This window comes from Meles meles, chromosome 8 (genome assembly GCF_922984935.1).
Source record: "Meles meles chromosome 8, mMelMel3.1 paternal haplotype, whole genome shotgun sequence".
In the NCBI taxonomy this organism is placed as follows: domain Eukaryota; kingdom Metazoa; phylum Chordata; class Mammalia; order Carnivora; family Mustelidae; genus Meles; species Meles meles.
In genome coordinates, this window is record NC_060073.1 from 2489773 (window position 1) to 2507749 (window position 17977).

The 17977-nt window shown below is 60.1% G+C and overlaps 1 protein-coding gene across 5 annotated transcripts; it reads left to right on the forward strand.

Moving 5' to 3' along the window:
• Nucleotides 1-37: 37 nt before the first annotated feature.
• Nucleotides 38-17686, forward strand: DHCR7 (7-dehydrocholesterol reductase). 5 transcript variants are annotated; one of them, XM_046015134.1, is made up of 9 exons: nt 38-151; nt 6308-6436; nt 8929-9032; nt 9567-9789; nt 11114-11204; nt 11984-12197; nt 13801-14005; nt 14716-14847; nt 16396-17686. In XM_046015134.1, exons 3-9 carry the CDS (start codon nt 8935-8937, stop codon nt 16858-16860), a joined length of 1428 nt encoding a protein of 475 aa, XP_045871090.1. In that variant the 5' UTR covers nt 38-151; nt 6308-6436; nt 8929-8934; the 3' UTR covers nt 16861-17686. The 5 variants fall into 5 exon arrangements, with proteins under 5 accessions (XP_045871090.1, XP_045871087.1, XP_045871089.1 ...); XM_046015131.1 differs by lacking the exon at nt 38-151 and adding an exon at nt 2121-2294; XM_046015133.1 differs by lacking the exon at nt 38-151 and adding an exon at nt 2324-3545.
• Nucleotides 17687-17977: the final 291 nt, after the last annotated feature.

Below are 17977 nucleotides of genomic sequence, written 5' to 3' on the forward strand. Positions count from 1 at the left end.
CCGCCGCGGAGCTCGCGGCCGCGCCTGCGCAGGAAGGAGGCCCCGCCCCGCGGCGAGCGCGGTCCCGGAGCCTGCTGCGCAGCCTCTGCTGTGTGCCCCGCCTCCGCACGGGCTGCCCCGGGGCGCCCCGGCAGCCGGCCTTCCCTCGTCGGTAAGACACGTTGTTTTCATTCCTTCCCGCAGCGGCTGCCGCACGGGGGACCAGAGCCCCAGCCCGCCGCTCGCGCCCGGGGGCTTCTGCGCGGGGTCGGCCCGGGCCAGCACCGCGCATGCGCTCGTGGCGAGCGTCCCTCCCGCAGCGGTCGGCGGTCGGGGGTCGGGGGTCGGCGGGCGGCCGGGCCTGGGGTGCCCCCGCTCTTGCCCGGAGCGCTGGGGGCGAGCCACTGAGCAAGTTTTCACGTTTCCTTAACCCAAGTCGTTCTTCAGCGCATTTAGGGTCGGGTCCGGTGTTTTCCTTCCGAGTAAGTGACTCCGCGGCCCGCACAGCCCGTCGTCGTCCCCCGACCTGCGGTGCTGCTCGTCCCGCGCGCTTTCACACCTGAAATAGGTCCCTGTCTCCAAAGTACCAGTGGTTCGTGGCGACCGCTGGAAAAGGAAGGAAGGAAGGAGAAAGGGCAGGAAAGGAGGAAGGAAGAAGGAAGGAAAGAAGAAACGAAGAGGGAGAGAAAGAAAAAAGGGAAGGAAAGGTCGGGGCCGGGCTCTGGATTAAGGCTTCGGAGCCCCGACCCCGGGTGCAGCGCGGCTTCCTGACCGGGCCCAGGCCTGCAGCGAACGGGCCCGACCCCGGGTGCAGCGCGGCTTCCTGACCGGGCCCAGGCCTGCAGCGAACGGGCCCGACCCCGGGTGCAGCGCGGCTTCCTGACCGGGCCCAGGCCTGCAGCGAACGGGCCCGACCCCGGGTGCAGCGCGGCTTCCTGACCGGGCCCTGGCCTGCAGCGAACGGGCCCGACCCCGGGTGCAGCGCGGCTTCCTGACCGGGTCCTGGCCTGCAGCGAACGGCTGTGAAAGATATGAATGGGACGATTGGGGGAAACTGAGTATGAACGATGTATTAGATAACGGCATTGCGTGGATGCAGAATGTCCAAAGTGTAATGTGTTTTGTTTCGGTAACGTAAGAGGTGGCTGCGGACGTGTTTAGGAAGAAGACATCACCCGCAGCTAATGAATGCTTGGGGGAAAAAGGGGGGTGGACACAGAGTGGGAGAGAAGGAAATTAAACGTGGCAAACTGTTGGCAGCTGCCGAATCTAGGTGTACGGGTGCTCGTTTAGTACGGATTCAACTGGCTTGTATGTTTGGCGTTTTTAAAAATACAAAACTGCAGGGGAAAAATGTCTCTGTGGAGGGACACAGAGCTGTGCCAGCCAGATCCCTATGCGAACGAGAACTTTGTCCGAACGCGGGGAGTGGGGCCAGCAGACACCTCCAGTGGCCCTCCCCTCCAGGGCCTGCTCGGTTGGCACCGCGGCCCAGGGTCAGGCCTCTGCCCGGGTGGCGTTGTCTAGTGGCTGGTCTCCGGAGGTGGGAGTCTGTATGCGCTTTGGGCATCCCTGGTAAGCGGGACGGCTGTCGTGGGTTGTAATCACCGGATCTGCCCATGCTTGCCTGGCAGTTCTGCCTCCCTCCTTCCAGCGCTGCTGCTCCTTTCCCTCTCCTGTCTGCACCGGGGACCCTCACCCGAAACTCCATCTCCCTCACTTCTGGGGGAAGCAGGCCTCCCCGGCACCCCCAGGTCAAACCGCTTCTCACGCGCTCACCCTCTCCCACCCTGCCCGCTTCCGTCTTCTGCGCAGCACCTGCTCCATCTGAGCCTGTTTGATTATTGCTTATTGAAACTGCTCCCCTCCCCCGCCCCTAACAGACCGACCCCTGGGAGCGGGACGTAGTCCGTTCTGGGGGTTGCTGTGCACCCGGCGCCGGACACATCAGACGCCCAGCAAGGGGCTGCTGCGCTCCCGGGAAGCCGCACCTGCGGAACCGGGGAAGGGGCACAGGGGGTGCGGCTCGCCGGCGGCCACGGGGCGGGGCTCAGCAGGCGTGCGGGGCGGGCCCTCGCGGTCCGTCTCTCGCCCCAGCCCAGCGCAGTGGCGGGGTTGGTGGCCCGGAGTCAGCTCAGAGGGTGGGGGGAGGCACGTGGCCAATCGCGGGGCGCAGGGATGCAGGGCCCGCCGCCGATTGGTCGTCTGTCGCCCTACGTCATTCTGGGGCGGGGCCTTGGGCGGCCCTTGTAGGCGGCGGGGTTGGACCCGGGCCTGGAGTCGGAGACCGGGTGGCTGCGCCGTCGGACGCGCAGGTGAGCGGCGCGGTGCGCGCGGGGGCGGGGGGCGCCCGGGTGAGCGGGCGGGGGTGGTCTCCTCCCAGAAACCTGGCGCCCGGGTCTGAGGACCGCGTGCCCTCACCTGAGCACTTCCCGCAGCGCCGGGGGAAAGGAGCCGGGCCCCGCGGGGCGCCACTCCCGGTGCCCGGACTTGAGACCGGCGGCGAGGAGCCGGGCTGCTCGGCGCCACGGAAAAGACCTTTCGTGTCCTCTTGGAGGAGCAGACGATGCCCCTTCGTTCTGAGCGCGGTTTGGCTCGTTCCTCCTGAACAAAATGTTGAGAATCTTGTGCAGTTTCTCCAAAAGCATGTGTGGATGGCTGGGGAGGGGGCCGGGCAGGAGGTTCGGAAAGAAGGAAGGAAGAGAGAGAACACAGTTCTTGCCATCGTTCCTGCAGCCGACCGCTCCTGGCCCGGTTGTGATGGTGACAGCTGGTCCCTCTGGGGGCTGCGCCAAGTTCTGCTCGGCCAGCAAGCATCTCTCCGAACCTTACCTGAACTGCCAGGGGCCTGGCTTGGGAATCTGGGAGTCCAAGAGTGGCCGGGACGGAAGAACACAGACCAGCCGACTCGCACCCGAGATGAGCAAGAGGGACATGAACCCAGAATCCGGTCGGGGTGGGCAGCTGCTCTCCTGGCTGTGAAGACGTTGGAGAAGACCTCCTGTAGGAGTTTATCCCGGGACATAGGTGGGTGCAAGAACACCCATTAGGACTCGCCGTACATACTCGCAAAACCCAGAAACAACCAGTGACTGTCAGTGAGAAGACTGGATAAATCATGACAGTTAACACAGTTTGCGGCAACCGTAAAACCAATGAGCTCCGCGTGGAAAAGAGGTCCCTGGCGTGTCACAGCCCAAGGGGAGGAGGGAGATAGTCCGTCGTTAAAAAGACGGCTTGAAAAGCCATCCACCCAAACCTTAGACAGGGATGCGAATACAGGTGTGCTTTTCCTATTTTCCAGGAAAGAGACTTATATAATAAAATAATTGAGCAACAACGAAGAGAGTGTTTAAGCAACCCGTGGAGTCCTCAGAGCCACAATTCTGGGAATGTTTGTGGCTGTAAGGGGGGTCAGGGAGGTCACCTGTGCATCCCCCCAGCATTCCCACGGCGCGGCGGGACTGATCTTTGGGGTGAATCTTGGTTTACCTGCAGCTTCTCTGAAACCCAGCCCCGCCCGCTGACCCCGGGCCTTCCGCACTGGCCACTCCCTCACTTCACAGGTACAGTTCACAAGCCTCATTTCCAAACGCAGGGGCTCCTTTGGAGATGTGTGGCCCCCCTGAGGTCTTGGCGCTGGGAAGCTCCGGCCTGGCTTGCCTTGAGAGCACTGAGGGCCCAGCGGGGGCCCAGGAGAGCTGGTCCTGGGGCGGTTTCCGAGGGCTTCCGAAATAGGCCTGTGCCCTGGGTGGAAAGAAATGCCCAGAGACGCTGAGCCCTGATTCTAAGGGTAAGCCGTGGCTTTGACGGTGGCTCCAGGCTTCCTGCTCACTGTAATGCAAGTTTAGAAGTCAAAGGTAGAGGTCCTTTCCTCTCGTTCCTCCAGTCCACGCCCAGGAGACTTTACCCTCCATCCGCACAGGCCTGAGTGAGCAGAGAACGCCGACCTCCTCGTCTGTTAGGTGGACATCCTGATGCCAGTCCTCTGGGGTCGGTGCAAGAACCCAGTATAGTGGACGCTCGGACCCGTGGAGATGCTCAGTGAATAGCCAGTGTCTGTAAAGGCTGCACCGTCCAGGGCTGGCCTCAGCAGTCCCCTGTGTTCTTCTAATGTCCTGCAATCCCCACACCGAAGTCTGGAGCCTGATCCCTTCCCCTTGGAAGGAGGTGGACTCGGAACTCCCTGGACAGACACAATGTGCTGGAAGCGTTGTCGGGTGTCTGCTCGGGCCCTCAAGGGACGGTGCAGCTCTACTGGAGCCCTTGCTGGTTCCCGGAGCCTCTTCCCGTGGCACTGAGCCCCTAGGCTGTGAGGACACCCCCGCTGGCCACACGGGGAGGCCACGTGAAGACAGGTGTTCTGGTACACTCCAGCTGCCCCCCCGTCTCCCCAGATCCCTGACCACAGAAGCCATGAGAAAGGAGGAAAGACTGTTTGTTTTAAGCCACCAGGTAGCAGTGTGGTTCGGTACAAGGGTAGCCAGAACGCTCTGGGGCTGGCTTTGGGGATCTGTGGCTGTTCGAGCTCTGCTAATCTGAGGCTCGCTTGCCCTGATCGCCTGCACGAGCCCAGCCGAGCCCTCCTGAGGCCTGAGGGCACTGGGGATCATTTCGGCCAGAGCTGGCTCTCTTTTAGGTGAACTCTGATGGGGTCAGGAGGGCTCTGTGCCCTTGGTGCCATGGACTCATGTCCTCGAGCACCCAAGTGACCGCTGCGTGTGGGTGAGGAAGCTGAGGCCCCACAACTTGGTGGTCCAAGGGTGGGTGGTCCAACTTGGGGTGAACCCAAGTTGGGTTCCAAGTGGGCAGCGGGAATCAGCCCCGCTGAGAACTCAGAGCCTGGATGGTGACCTTGGGCCTCCAGGACGTCTCTGGTGCCAGCCCCTCGACGTCTCTGCCACATTCCTGGACGACCAGTGCTACTCCAAACTTCCACACTTTCAAGGTGCCAAAAAGCTGCCATGGGGCGTATGTTACCTGTTGTGGTGGTCTCAGCCCGTAGAGAGTGATACTGAGGGCTGGGAATGCCTGACGCACCCTCCTGGGCTCTATTACGGGGGCAGGCCCCTCCCACTCCCCCAGTTTCCCTCCCAGGGCCATCATGGCTGGCCCGACCCTAGTGGGCCTCAGGGTTGCAGGACACACCTCAGCGGCAATCCTGGAGCTCCGACGTGCAAAAAGGTGTATTCCTCACAGGTCCTGGGGGGCACACAGAATGCTCAGAGCCACAGTAAGGTCGTGGGAGAGAGAGAGGAGGTGCGGGCCTGGGGCTCTGCCTTCATGGGGTCGGGTGGGGGCCTGGGGTTCATGGATCCACTCTTTATCAGCCAGTTTAAAGCATAAGTGGGAATGAGGGCATGAGAAGGGAGATCGGGCAGTGGCCAGCAGCTCTCTTGGTTACCCAGGGCTTTTTGAAAGGAGAGTCACGGGTGGGAGTGGCCTGGTTCCTTCTCTGGCTGTTTGGCCGGCGGTAGCTAGGTCCAGCGGCTGGCCCTATGTTTATCTGAGATGGACGTCTTTGCCGTGAATGCCTTGGCAACCGGAAGCTTAGGATCAGGCACTTGTACTACATAATCCTCTAACCCTCGGGGGCCATGGCCCTTTAGCTTTGCCCCATGGAACTCAGACCAGCAGAGGCTGCTGATCAGGCTGCCAGAAAGCCCCATCCCCTTACCTGGCTGGTCTTTATCCCTAGGTGCGGGACACTAACTCTCCTTCACTCAACTTTAGCCACGACTGCATGTCCTCACACGTGTGGGCATTCATGACCCAAGACACTCAGGAAGGTCACTGGGTGCCGTGAGTTTGCAGAGAGCCGGGCTCCAGAGCCAGACCACTCCCGTGTTCTTAGGCTCTCACTGGCTTCTGGAACCTACTGATGGGATGTGCTAACTCCAGAGGGCTTGATTCGGGCTGGTGACCCAAACAAGCTTCTAGAGATGTTTCAGGTGCAGGTGTGGCTGCTTGGTGTAAGTCCTCAAAGACAACGCCTTTCTGTTGACTGGGGCTCGTCGGGTCTGCACCTGCCTATGCTCAGGCTCATGGCCAAAGCGACGCCGCCACGAGGTTATCCCGCCGTTATCATTAAGTACTTCCAATTTGCCAGACACTGTCTGTGCCAGGCAGAGAAGATGGGTGGTTATATTCCCTCCCCTCTCCCCTCCCACGTGAGATGTCTTCCACTTTCGAACCCCCAAGCGCGTCTCACTTGGTTCCACTGGGTTCCAACAGTGGGCCTCGAGTAAATGCCATTTAGGTCCTTACCTGACTACAGTCCTGAAATGTCAGCCCCCTGAGTGTCTTCCTCATCTTTGTGTCCCCGCAGGACTTTGTTCAGTGGGTTGAGAAGGAGCAAGTGGGCCTTGGGAATCCAAGGAGACTAGAGATTTTAGAGTGGCCGTTCAAGAAGGAACACTTCCATTCGGCTGTGAAACGCTGGGACAAAACACCAGAGGTAAGCCTGTCTTCTGTCTTAGCACTGCTGTTCGTGGGCATGGACAGTGACTTTTTAGCTTTGGAAAAGTAAAGAGGGCTGGTATAGCAATTCCTATCTGTCAGTCTTAGGAATGTGTTAAAATACACCCTGAACACCTCCCTCTCCCCTGTTTCTGGCTACCTGTTTCCAAAGATACAACTTACACATTTATTGCAAGGTTCAGTGCTCATGACAGAGGAGACTCCTGGGTGAATGAACCTCTGTCCTCTCAAAATGTTTATTTGGGCTTGTTTGAATCCGGAGAAGATTCACCTTCCTTTCGGCGGCATTTTCTTTCCAGCTTTTCCAGACTTAGTTCGGAGCCTATACATTTCTGGCTCTTTCGCAGTTTTCAGCCGTGTTCAATGAACATGCCTGCCTCACACCAAGCTCTGTATTCTGTTTCGGGGCTGTAGGGATGGCTGGTCCATAAGGAGCCCTTCATCCTGCCTTGGACATCATAGACAGACATTCCGTAAACTAACCTGTGAAAATTAAATCAAACGATGTGGCTCCAGTTCCCACATTGCACAGGAAAATGCCTTTTGTCACTGAAAATGTTTTAATGAATGTACATTTGTGGTAAAGTAAGTCATGTTCACATGTTCACATTTTTAAAACGTGATTGGCCTTTAAGGCTTATTATAGAGTAAAGAGTTCCCCGCTTCACCCCATAGTCTCAATTCCCAGAAGCAAATACATTTCATTCTATTAGTTACTTTGGTGTTGCTGGGGTTTATTTTTTTTTTTTCCTTAAGATTTGTGTTGTTGTTTTTACCTGCTTATTTTTAAATAATTTGCTTTTGTCTCCCTCAACTTCTACATATCCAGCGGTCAGTGTATACCCCGATATTACAATATTAGGACAAAGTTGTTATCATTTACTGTTCAACTAAGTAATATACTACAATTACGGTTTGTTTTTTTTTCCCCCTTGTATGATTTTTTTATTGTTCCTGGAGTTAGTGGTTGCCTCGCTTTTTCCATTCCATTCCATTCCATTCCATGTCTTTCTTTCTTTCTTTTTTTCCTATTTACTAAGGTTTCTATATATATATTTTGCTATTTTTTTTCTGAATGCTCTAATAGAACCGTCAGACTATCAATAATTTTTCACACTCTAACACAGTAAAATTCATCATTTCTATTCTCTCTCCTACTGTGGCCGTTCATTTAGTACCAGTGTGGACTGGCTACTGACTGGTGCACTGCCCAGTTCTCGTGCCCTTGTCCTTCCACTGGGCTTTCTTTCTGCAGCTCTCGTGGATCCTGTGTTGTCTCCTCCCAGTGAGAGTTAATCTGGGAATAGAAATTCTAGGTTGCGAAACAGTTTCCCTCAGAGTTTTCAAAATTTTCCGTCATTGTCTTCTAGAATCCAACTCGCTGCTAGTATGATTCTTAACTCTGGATTTTTCTCTCAAAGCTTTTAAAATCGTGTTTTCTTATCCCTGATATTTTGAAAACTTCACAGTTGGAACTTGTTCTGGAAGTGTGGATGTCCCTGCTTCCCCCAGAGACAAGTTGAGTTCTTCCACGCTTTCTGGTAGACTGATGATTTTCTGACACACTGCGTCTACCAGCCTGTGCGTCAGGACTCGGTAGTTGAGCAGTGAATAGGACACACGATTCCTGCCCTTGGGGAGCTTATATTCTAATGAAATGTGTTCTTATATTCTGAAGACAGACAATAGACATGCACTGAAATTTAAAAAAAAAAAGCATTCTACACGATGAGAAGAGTTATTAAGAAAATAAAGTAGCAGGGAGAGTGACTTGGCGGGGGTCAGGGGTGCAGGCAATGTAGACTGGCTGATTGGCTTGTACATTGGTTCACGAATGGTTGTGGAGGAGAGGGAGGATGGAAATGATAAACTTTATTGTGTTAGAATGTCTAGAAAAGGCGCTGAAATAAACGATAGCTCTGAAAAAAAAACTAGTGACAGGCATAGAAACCTTAGCAAATGGAAAAGTAGGGCAAGAATTAACTCCAGGAAAAATAAAAAGTCATGCTGAGGTCTTTTTGAAAAAGACCCGAATGAGACGTGCACAGCATGTTCTAAGCAGAAGTAACAGGCATCGGGAATGAAGTGAACCCCATTCAGGGATCATTAAAGACCTTAAGCATCCGGATTAGCAGGTATGGGGGGGGTAGGAGGCGGGGGCAGATCCCCAGAGGTTTCTGAGACACGGAAGGCCTGGTTCACGTGGCGAGGGGCATTCTGCCTCCATCTGGAGACTGGCTCGAGAGAAACAGGAGGGCCAGGTGGGAGCTTACGGCAGATTTCGGGCAGGATAGACTGAAGCACAATCCGTCGTCTCGTCCTCGCCTGGAACCTGCTGTCCGGGAGGAGGCGGTGGGCGGTGAGCGAGAGCCAGGCCTGCCCAGTCGGTGCGCGGTGGCAGAGCAGGCAGGAAATGTGGTGGGTTTTCGTCATGGGACCGTCTGAGCAGGATGTGTCTTCTTCCCTCAGGGCCCGATGGCTACAAAATCCCTACACGACACCCCCAAAACCAGGAGTCCGGGCAGCACCGCCAACAGCAGGGCCGCGACTCAAGGGCAGTGGGGCCGGGCCTGGTAAGGACCTTGCCCGTCTTCCCAGCCAGAAAATAAAGCGAGGTTGGTGAGAGGTTGCCGGCCTCTGGGATTTTAGGGACCCACTAAACACAATTTTTATCATCAAGACTAACGATGGGCGAGCCGTTTCTCATTTTGTAGGGTAAGGAATTGACGAAGAAATGAAACACTGACTAGAGCAGGCGGGTCGTAGCCGTGTGGCTCCCTGTTGTCTCTGCCGTCCTTGGGCCAGAGAGCGTGGGGACTGGGGAGTGGGTGCCCAGAACTGGGAAGCCTCTGGCCTTGTGGGTGGGAGAAGGCCTCTGGGCTCTGGGCTTTCTGGGGGTGCCCCTGGGTCCATCAGCCTCCCTGCTGACCGCCAACAGCCGGCCTTGAGGCCCGGGCCGGTCTGAACAACGGGACCTGTACAGATGCACAGAGCCTTGTGTGCACGGTCCTGGGCCGGGCGGCCTGTGTGAGCGTCTGCCGTCCGCTGTCGTGGGGAGGTTCTGGGCCGGGTGGCCCCGTGTGAGCGTGTGCCATCCGCCGTTGCAGGGAGGTGGACTGGTTCTCGCTGGCGAGCGTCGTCTGTCTGCTGCTGTTTGCGCCCTTCCTCGTGTACTACTTCATCATGGCGTGTGACCAGTACAGCTGCTCTCTGACGGCCCCCGTGCTGGACGTCGCCACCGGGCGCGCTCGGCTCTCCGACATCTGGGCCAGGACGCCATCCGTGACGAAGGAAGCAGCCCAGCTGTACGTCCTGTGGGTCACGTTCCAGGTTAGCTCTCCCTGGCCACTGCCGTCGGGGAACAGTGGGTGCCAAGGGTCCCTCTTGCTGGGATGGCCGTCTGTCCGGGGACTGGAGCCTGACCTACTTAGCGCTGTCCTCTGGTAGAAGGCACCTGGCGGCATCATGGTGTCTGACCCACGTCTGGGGCGAGCCTCCCCTGCAGTTCCACGCACAGCCCTGCAGGAGCAAGACGCCGCAGGAGGCCGTGAGGCAGGGCCCACCCAGGGAAGACCCGTGCACCACCCGGAACTTGGCTGCGCCCAGAGGGACGCTCTGTTACAGGGACACCACTTGGCAAAGCCGGGGCCGGTGATCCCAGCAGGTGGCTGCACGCTCCTGGCCAAGGACATCCTCAGCTTTCTTGTGACCCTGCTGGCATTTGAGACCAGAGGAGTTCACCAGGAAGGGGCCGTTTGCACACAGGACCTGGCAAACAGGCAGGGTCATTCGTTGTCTGAATCCAAGGAGACAGAGCCGGGAGCAGGCCCCCCCGCACCCCGGGTTTCCTCCCTGGGGACGGCTCCCATCCTTAGTAGCCGTTCCTTCTCAGGGTCCCAGCTTCTGGACTCCAGGCTCCCTCTCATCTCCTGTCCCTTGGTCCCTTTGGGTGGAAAACGAGAAGGGACAGCGTGAGTCACGATAGCTTAGGAGTAGAAACGTCAGGGGACGAGTGGCTAAAACAAAGCACGCTCCGTCCCTGCAGCAGAACACTGGGCAGCCAGAACAAGGGCGGGGGCCTCCCGTGTGCTCTGGCCCGTGGACCTTGGACACGTTCGGGGAGTGAAAGCAGTCATGCCCGGAAGGCCGTGTGGTGCTTGACTCCGTTGAGATGAAATGCCTGGAATGGAAAACATAGAAAGTGGCCTAATGGTTGTCGGGGGCAGTGGGGGAGGGGAGAGGGAGCGAGGCCAGTTGGGGGTGGGGCTCCGTTTGGGGGCGATGGCTCCGTCTTGGGGCTGGATGGCGGCGGCGACGGCACAACCTTGTTGAAACGCTCAGTGACCCGGGAGGGGTCTAAAAGGGCGAAGTGTGCGGCGCGTGAATCTCTCACTTTTTTAAGTGACCCCAGACATGAGTGGCACGGACCCGTGGGCTCTCCCGGGGGAGACTGCTTCTGGCCCTCAGAGCCCCACCAGGCCTGCGGCCAGGGCTCCCCGAGCCACAAGCTGCCCGGGAAGGACCAAGCGGCCAAATCGCGGGATTCCTGCGCCCGCGCCGTGCCAGTGCGTGAGTGATGTCCGGGAACACAGCAGGGCTGTGTGGAGGAGCCGGGCCCTCCCGGCGGGTCACACGCCCCCGCTCTCTGCCGCAGGTGCTTTTGTACGTGGCCCTTCCTGACTTCTGCCACAGGTTCCTGCCAGGCTACGTGGGAGGCGTCCAGGAGGGCGCCGTGACCCCCGCAGGTAACCTGCGCCCACGCGCCTCCCCTCTCCGCTCCCTGCCTCGTCCTCCCACGGGGCCTGCCCGGCCCCGTGCAGCTTCCACCCCCGGGCGTGCGCCCCGACACGATGAAAGTGAACTTGGCTCGGGCATCACCGCTGTCCCAGGCCCTGCTGGTGTCTGGGGCAGCCCAGGGCCGAGCTGGCCTAGAGGCTGGAGACCACGTTCTCCGGTGACCGGGGGACGGAGCGGCCCTTGACCCCACGGCTGTTAACATCACCGGGCTGCTGGAGCTTCCCCCCACGGAGAACGCCGCAGCAGCCACTTGCATCCAGGCGGGGGGCCTGGGGGGGGGCGCTGCAGAGCTGCCCACGGTCACTAAGAAGCCAGGAAGAGCCCCGCAGATGGAATGGGCCCTGTCCCTGCCTGCAGGGGGCCCCCGGGGTAGCGGGGAGGCTGCCCGACAGGTAGCTGGGGGCCCGACAGGTAGCTGGGGGGCGTCCTCACTCCAGCAGACGGCAGGCTGGTGACCCGGCCTGTACTTGGCCCAGGAGAGTTCGAACTGGAGGACTGGTTCGCACCCTTTGCCTCCTCCCAGGACCCCAAAAGCGGGAGCGGTTAACCCCGGGGCTAACCACATCGCTGTGCTATCGGCATTTTGACCTGGGGGCCCAGGTTAGAGCAGGAGCGGTCCAGCTTCCAGACTGCGGCCTGGGCGTCCCCAGAGAGGCCCGCAGCACGCAGGGCCGGGGCCAGCTGTTCGGGTGGGGGAAATACTTCATCCTCCCACCTTCCCTCCCAGGCGTGGTCAACAAGTACGAGATCAACGGCCTGCAGGCGTGGCTCATCACGCACCTCCTCTGGTTCGCAAACTCGCACTTCCTGTCCTGGTTCTCGCCCACCATCATCTTTGACAACTGGATACCGCTGCTGTGGTGCGCCAACGGGCTCGGCTACGCCGTCTCCACCTTTGCCATGATCAAGGGCTACTTCTTCCCCACCTGTGCGGAAGACTGGTACGCCCTTCAGCAGTGGCCAAGCCTTATCGCGCAACGTGGGTGCTTGTGTCCCTCGCCATTCCTCTGCAGAGTCTGAGGACTGGGGATCCTGGGTGGGGATGCGTGACGCATCTTGTCTCATTCTGGGGAACATCCTTTCTGGATGTCTGGGGGCTTCTCCAGCCTTGGGAAGGATGCGGTGGAAGATACCACATCCATCTGTGGCCGGGTCATCGCCTGTAGGGCCGCTGTGGGAGCAGGGAGGTGGGAAAGCCCATTGCCTCCATCTCTGGAATATGAGTGAGGCCTGAAACGATCTAGTGAGGGTCCTGTTACCTCGCTGGCTTTAATGTGAGAGCTTCCCAGGGACAGCCTGCCTGGTTGGTGCCTTCTCAGGGACGCTTTGCGGTGGACAGTTGTGAGCCCCCCAGCCGGCCGTGTCCTCACCTAGCTCTTTATCCGTCCACCCACCCATCCTCTGTCCACCCATCTACACCGTCATCCACCCGCTCCCACATCCATCTAACCCGACTGCCCACCATCCGTCCTTCCGTCTGAGCCACCCATCTTCCTGTCCCCCCATTCAACCGATCCAGTCCATTCCTCCCACCCGCCCAGCCACCTGTCCGCCCCATCCTTCCTTCCTGCCTCCCGCAATCCCTCCATCCATCTCTCCCTCCAGCCACAGATGCTGGCTGGCTCCTCGAGATGGGTGTGAGCCGTCCTGAGTGCGGCTCTTACGCTTGCGTGCCCACGTTTTAGTGCCAGATGCTTTCAGAAGCCCGGATCTAGGCGTGTTTCCTTTAACTCTTGCTCTTGGGAAATATCTTTGGATGATGGTGCTTTGTGGCTCGTGTGGCAGTTAGGTGGGGGGGCTGGCCTTCTGTGGCTCCCGTCAGTCATTTTCCGTGCTTTACGGTTAATCACCTGCCCTAGACTTGGTATATTTTGCCATTTTCGTACTTACTCTAATTGAGGGAAACGGACGTGGAAATATGTTTCTCACGAGCACGGAAATCCCTGCAGCCGCCGGTTCTCCCTGAGGAAGGTGTCCACGTCCGTGATCTCAGCTGATTCTCAGGTCCCCTCTGGAGAGGGCTGTGGGGTCCGGACCCAGGGGAATGAGTGTCCAGCAAGGGTCCATGGTGGGCCCTGGAGCTGGACCCCTGGCTGTGAGCACGCAGCTTTCCCTCATTCCTTACCTGGTCATGATTTATAATTTCACTCGTGTGGGGGCCGAGCCCCACCCCCGCCCCCTGCCCCGTGAGTCACCTCCCCCACCCGCCGGACTGCGAAGAAAGCTCTTCAGGCGGCCAAGCCAGTTTGTGTAGCTCTCCTGGGCCGTGCCTCGAGGCCACCGGGAGGAGGGTGGGGAAAGGCTGGTGGTTCAAGGGAAGACTCCCCATCCAGCGTGGGAGGCAGCAGGCGGCTCTGGTGCCTGTTTGTCTGGGTGACTTTCCCAAGCCAGAGCTGAGTGCCCAGGGAGAGCTGGGGAGGCCGTGGGATTCGGGGGGTCCCTGGCGTGCCGGCCGCTAGCCCTCTGCCGCTGAGGCCAGGGGCGCCGGCCCCCCGGGTGAGACATGCTCCCTGGCTGAACGGACGCACTGTTTCTGTTTTCAAGCAAATTCACAGGGAATTTCTTTTACAACTACATGATGGGCATTGAGTTCAACCCCCGAATTGGGAAGTGGTTTGACTTCAAGCTGTTCTTCAACGGACGCCCCGGGATTGTGGCCTGGACCCTCATCAACCTGTCGTTCGCGGCCAAGCAGCGGGAGCTACACGGCCAAGTGACCAACGCCATGGTCCTCGTCAATGTCCTGCAGGTAGCCGGTCTGCGGCCAACGGGGGCGGAGGCAGCGGCGATGGTGGGGGCCGGGGAGACGTGGAGTCCAGACGGCTCCTGAGACAACTGAGTCGCTGTGCTTAGAAGGGAGTCGGTCCCCGACCCAGGCCCTCCTGGGGACTCATTTGGCCCAGGGCCTCTTTCCCGGGGGATGTGTGTTAACCACTACGGCCGGCCTGTGTTCCGGCTGTGTTCACAGTTCACGGTGTCTGAAGTGTTGGCCCCGCATGGTCCCCGCGGCTCTCAGGCAGGGACAAGGAATGGGGATTCATCCGCTCGTCTCCCCATTGATGTAGAAGGACAGCAGTCACTGGCCGTGCCGGCCGCAATGTGTCCCGGAGCTGCAGGGACAGCTGGCGGGGACCGTGGAGTGCGGGGCTCCTTCCCCATGGGCTGTCCCGGGCCCTTCTGCCAGGAGCGCCCTCACTCTTCTCGGAGCCCCACAGCCTGGGCGTCGCCTCCTGGGGCTTTGCTGGGTACCCCCTCCCATAGACTCTCACAGATAAGGGTCCCCTTCCCTGCAAACCCCACCCCCCGGTGGTGTCCCAGGCATGGTAGGAAGCGGGGAGCCACCCAGCGGAGCAGGTCGCCGAGGAACGCAGAGACACCCCTGGTGCCGCCTCCTCAGGGACGACCGCCTGGTTTTCCCACGGGTACCCCGTGCCCATACTCGGCCCTCCTGTTCTGCAGGCCATCTACGTGCTGGACTTCTTCTGGAACGAAGCCTGGTACCTGAAGACCATGGACATCTGCCACGACCACTTCGGGTGGTACCTGGGCTGGGGGGACTGTGTGTGGCTACCGTACCTGTACACCCTGCAGGTGAGGCCGGGCGGCCGGCCCTCCACACGCCGGACGCGCCCTACAGAGCGCTTGGCCAGCTGGTCCCCGGGCAGGCCGCGGGTGCCGTCGGGAGACACAGCCGAGCACAGGCTGAGCTCCACACGTGGGGCTCCTCGGTGGCCTGCTCCACCCGGTTCAGGCAAATCGCTCCTTTTTACCCAGAGTCTACCCCATGACCTCTTTTTCTTTAAGTGTCCGTGCTGAGCCGTGTTCCCCAAATTCATATTAGGGCCTTAACCCCCATGACCCCAGAATGGATCTGTATCTGGAGACGGGGTCTTTAGAGGTGATCAAGGGAACACGGGGTCACCAGGGTAGCTCTGACCCCATGTGACCGGGGTCCTTACAGGAAGAGGGGGTCAGGACACAGATACACACAGAGGGACGACCCTGTGGGGACCCAGGGAGAGCACGGCTGTCCGCACATGAGGGCAGAGGCCTCGGGAGGACCCAGCCTGCCCGCACCTGCTTCCCGGCCATCGGCCTCCAGGCCAGGGAGAACGTCTGTTGTCCCGGTGCCCCTCCCTGTCTGTCGTATCTGTCACGGAGCCCTGGCTGACTAATACATCAAGCCTTCCCTCCGTCCTGGAAACAGGGCACGGTCCCCCAGCCTGAGCCGGGTGGGTGGCGGGCAGTGTTTATGCTCATAGCAAATCGTAATGGTTGAAGGACGCGAGGTTTTCTTTCTCCCCTTTATCCCTTGAAGACTTGGTGAGGGTCCACGGGGCACCAGCCTCGTGCGGGAGATGAGAACAGAGGAGACATGCGTGGGCTCTGCCTGCTCGGGCTCCCGGCTGTAGGGAAAGCCCAGGGAACAGACCACCTGGTGTGGGGTAGGAGGGTGCTGGGGGGGGCAGGGGGAGTCCCAGCTCCCAACGGGGGCCCAGGAGGAGCCCCCACCTGCCTGGGTGGCTGGCAAATGTCTCCAGAAGTAACCACAGCCGGGCTGAGGGCAGAGTGGCGAGGCTGGGGGTGAGAACATTCCAGACAGACAGGTGGGCAGACCCCTGCTACATCTTACTGGTGAGAAAACTCGGGATGGGAAGACGACCGACCCGATGGGGTGGCTCAGAAGGGGCTCAGAATCCTCAGGAGAGCCCCGGCCCCACGGGATTCAGGTGTCAAGTGCCAGCCTGGGGAGCACAGGGACCCGGGTTCACACCAGTTAGGGGAGGCAGCCCTGAGCACAAGCCCAGACGTCTCTGGACAACAAGGGCAGGTTGTCCTGCCTCAGTCAGGACTGGACAGAACCACGGCAGCAGCCGAGCTTGGTCCCCATGCTGTCGGCGAGCACAGGCCCTCCCTCGGGTGCTCCGTGGGATGGGGGCGGCCGGTGGGGGTGCAGCGGGGTCGGACCCCGGGCCGTGCTCCCATCTCCCTGCGGCACACGAGGTGGGAGCGCCCGGTGGGGTCCTAGCAGGGTCACACCCCGGCCACGCTCCCGTCTCCCTGCAGCACACAGGGTGGGGGGCGGCCGGTCGGGGCAGAGCGGGTCGGAACCCAGGCCGTGCCCCCATCTCCCCGCAGGGCCTGTACCTGGTCTACCACCCGGTGCAGCTGTCCACCCCCTACGCCGCGGGCGTCCTGCTGCTCGGCCTGCTCGGCTACTACATCTTCCGGATGGCCAACCATCAGAAGGACCTGTTCCGCCGCACGGACGGCCGCTGCCTGATCTGGGGCAGGAAGCCCCGGGTCATCGAGTGCGTGTACACGTCGGCCGACGGGCAGAAGCACCACAGCAAGCTGCTGGCGTCGGGCTTCTGGGGCGTGGCCCGCCACCTCAACTACACCGGCGACCTGATGGGCAGCCTGGCCTACTGCCTGGCCTGCGGCGGCAGCCACGTGCTGCCCTACTTCTACGTCGTCTACATGACCATCCTGCTGACGCACCGCTGCCTCCGGGACGAGCACCGCTGCGCCAACAAGTACGGCGGCGACTGGGAGCGCTACACCGCCGCCGTGCCCCACCGCCTGCTGCCCGGGGTCTTCTGAGCCCCAGCCGGCCCCCGGGTGAAGCCCCAGTGGGGAGTGGAGAGCCCGCCGGCTCTGCTGGGGCCCCCGGGAACCTCCGGGCCCTCGTCGGAAATGGCAAGAGTCTGGCGCTTGGCGTGTCCTCCTCTCCTGTCGTCCCCAGGGGCGGCCCGAGGCTCGACGCCGACAGCCCGTGATGATGACCGCGTCTCTCCTGACTTGGGGGCCCGAGCGGCTGCACTGCCCAGACGCACTGGTGTCCGTCACGGCACAGACCTCGTCTGCTCGCAGCCACTTCTCAGGACGCAAGGGGGGACGTGGGTACGAGCAGCCGCTGTAGCTGTTTCTTGGCTTTCGGCCGCAGACGCACTCTTCCTCTTCCTGACCTGCCCTGCCACGGCGGGCCGGACCCCGCAGACGTCTCTCCTTGCCTGGGAGCCTGCTGTTAAGTTTGAAGGACTCCGCGTGGAGGAGGGTCCTCTCTTTCCAGTTTCAGTGACATCGCGTTCCCTGCTGCTCGTGGCTGTGGGGTGCCGTGAGGAGACAGCCCCGACCGTGGCTCCCAGTGTCCGACCCCGTGAGATCCAGCCGCCGGCCGGTCTGGGCCTGCCCGCCCTCTGCAAGGGTTTGCTCCTGCTCGCCTGGTGACCCCCCACCTTGGCTCTGGCGGCCCTCGTGCGCCCTCCGGGGGGCCATCTCCAGCAAGGTCTAAATCCCAGCCTGGGGGAGGAGATGCCTCTCAACTGAATTTGTTTACACTGGGCATTTGCCCTCCACCCGGGGATTTTCTCAAAAGCTCTCTTTAAACATTACTGCCTTAGTAGATTTGAGCATTCTTTATACTAAACCTTCCCTGTTCAAAGTTCGGTGTGGTTTCTGTCTCCCGATCGGACCTCACGGTCCGTAAGGTTCGGTTTCTGGTACACAGAAGGGGGCCCGAGATGCGTTTGATGCGCTGCTGGACCCTGCTTCCGAGCTGTGGGTGCTCCCCGGGGGGCTTGAGGGGCTGGTGCCAGCCTTGCCCCGCCATCAGCTCTCTGGGAGAGCTTTTCTCGCACCTGGAGCAGGCGTCTGTTCTGTTCGCCCAAGGAAGAAATCCCAGCCTGGCTGCCCGCACACGGCAGTGAGCCGAGATGCC

Coding starts and splice junctions, on each gene's coding strand:
- DHCR7 (XM_046015129.1), top strand. CDS start 4,826: ATGGTGACCTTGGGCCTCCAGGACGTCTCTGGTGCCAGCCCCTCGACG. Junction 9,033..9,566: donor GGGCAGTGGGGCCGGGCCTG/GTAAGGACCTTG, acceptor CCGCCGTTGCAG/GGAGGTGGACTGGTTCTCGC. Junction 14,006..14,715: donor TCCTCGTCAATGTCCTGCAG/GTAGCCGGTCTG, acceptor CCTGTTCTGCAG/GCCATCTACGTGCTGGACTT.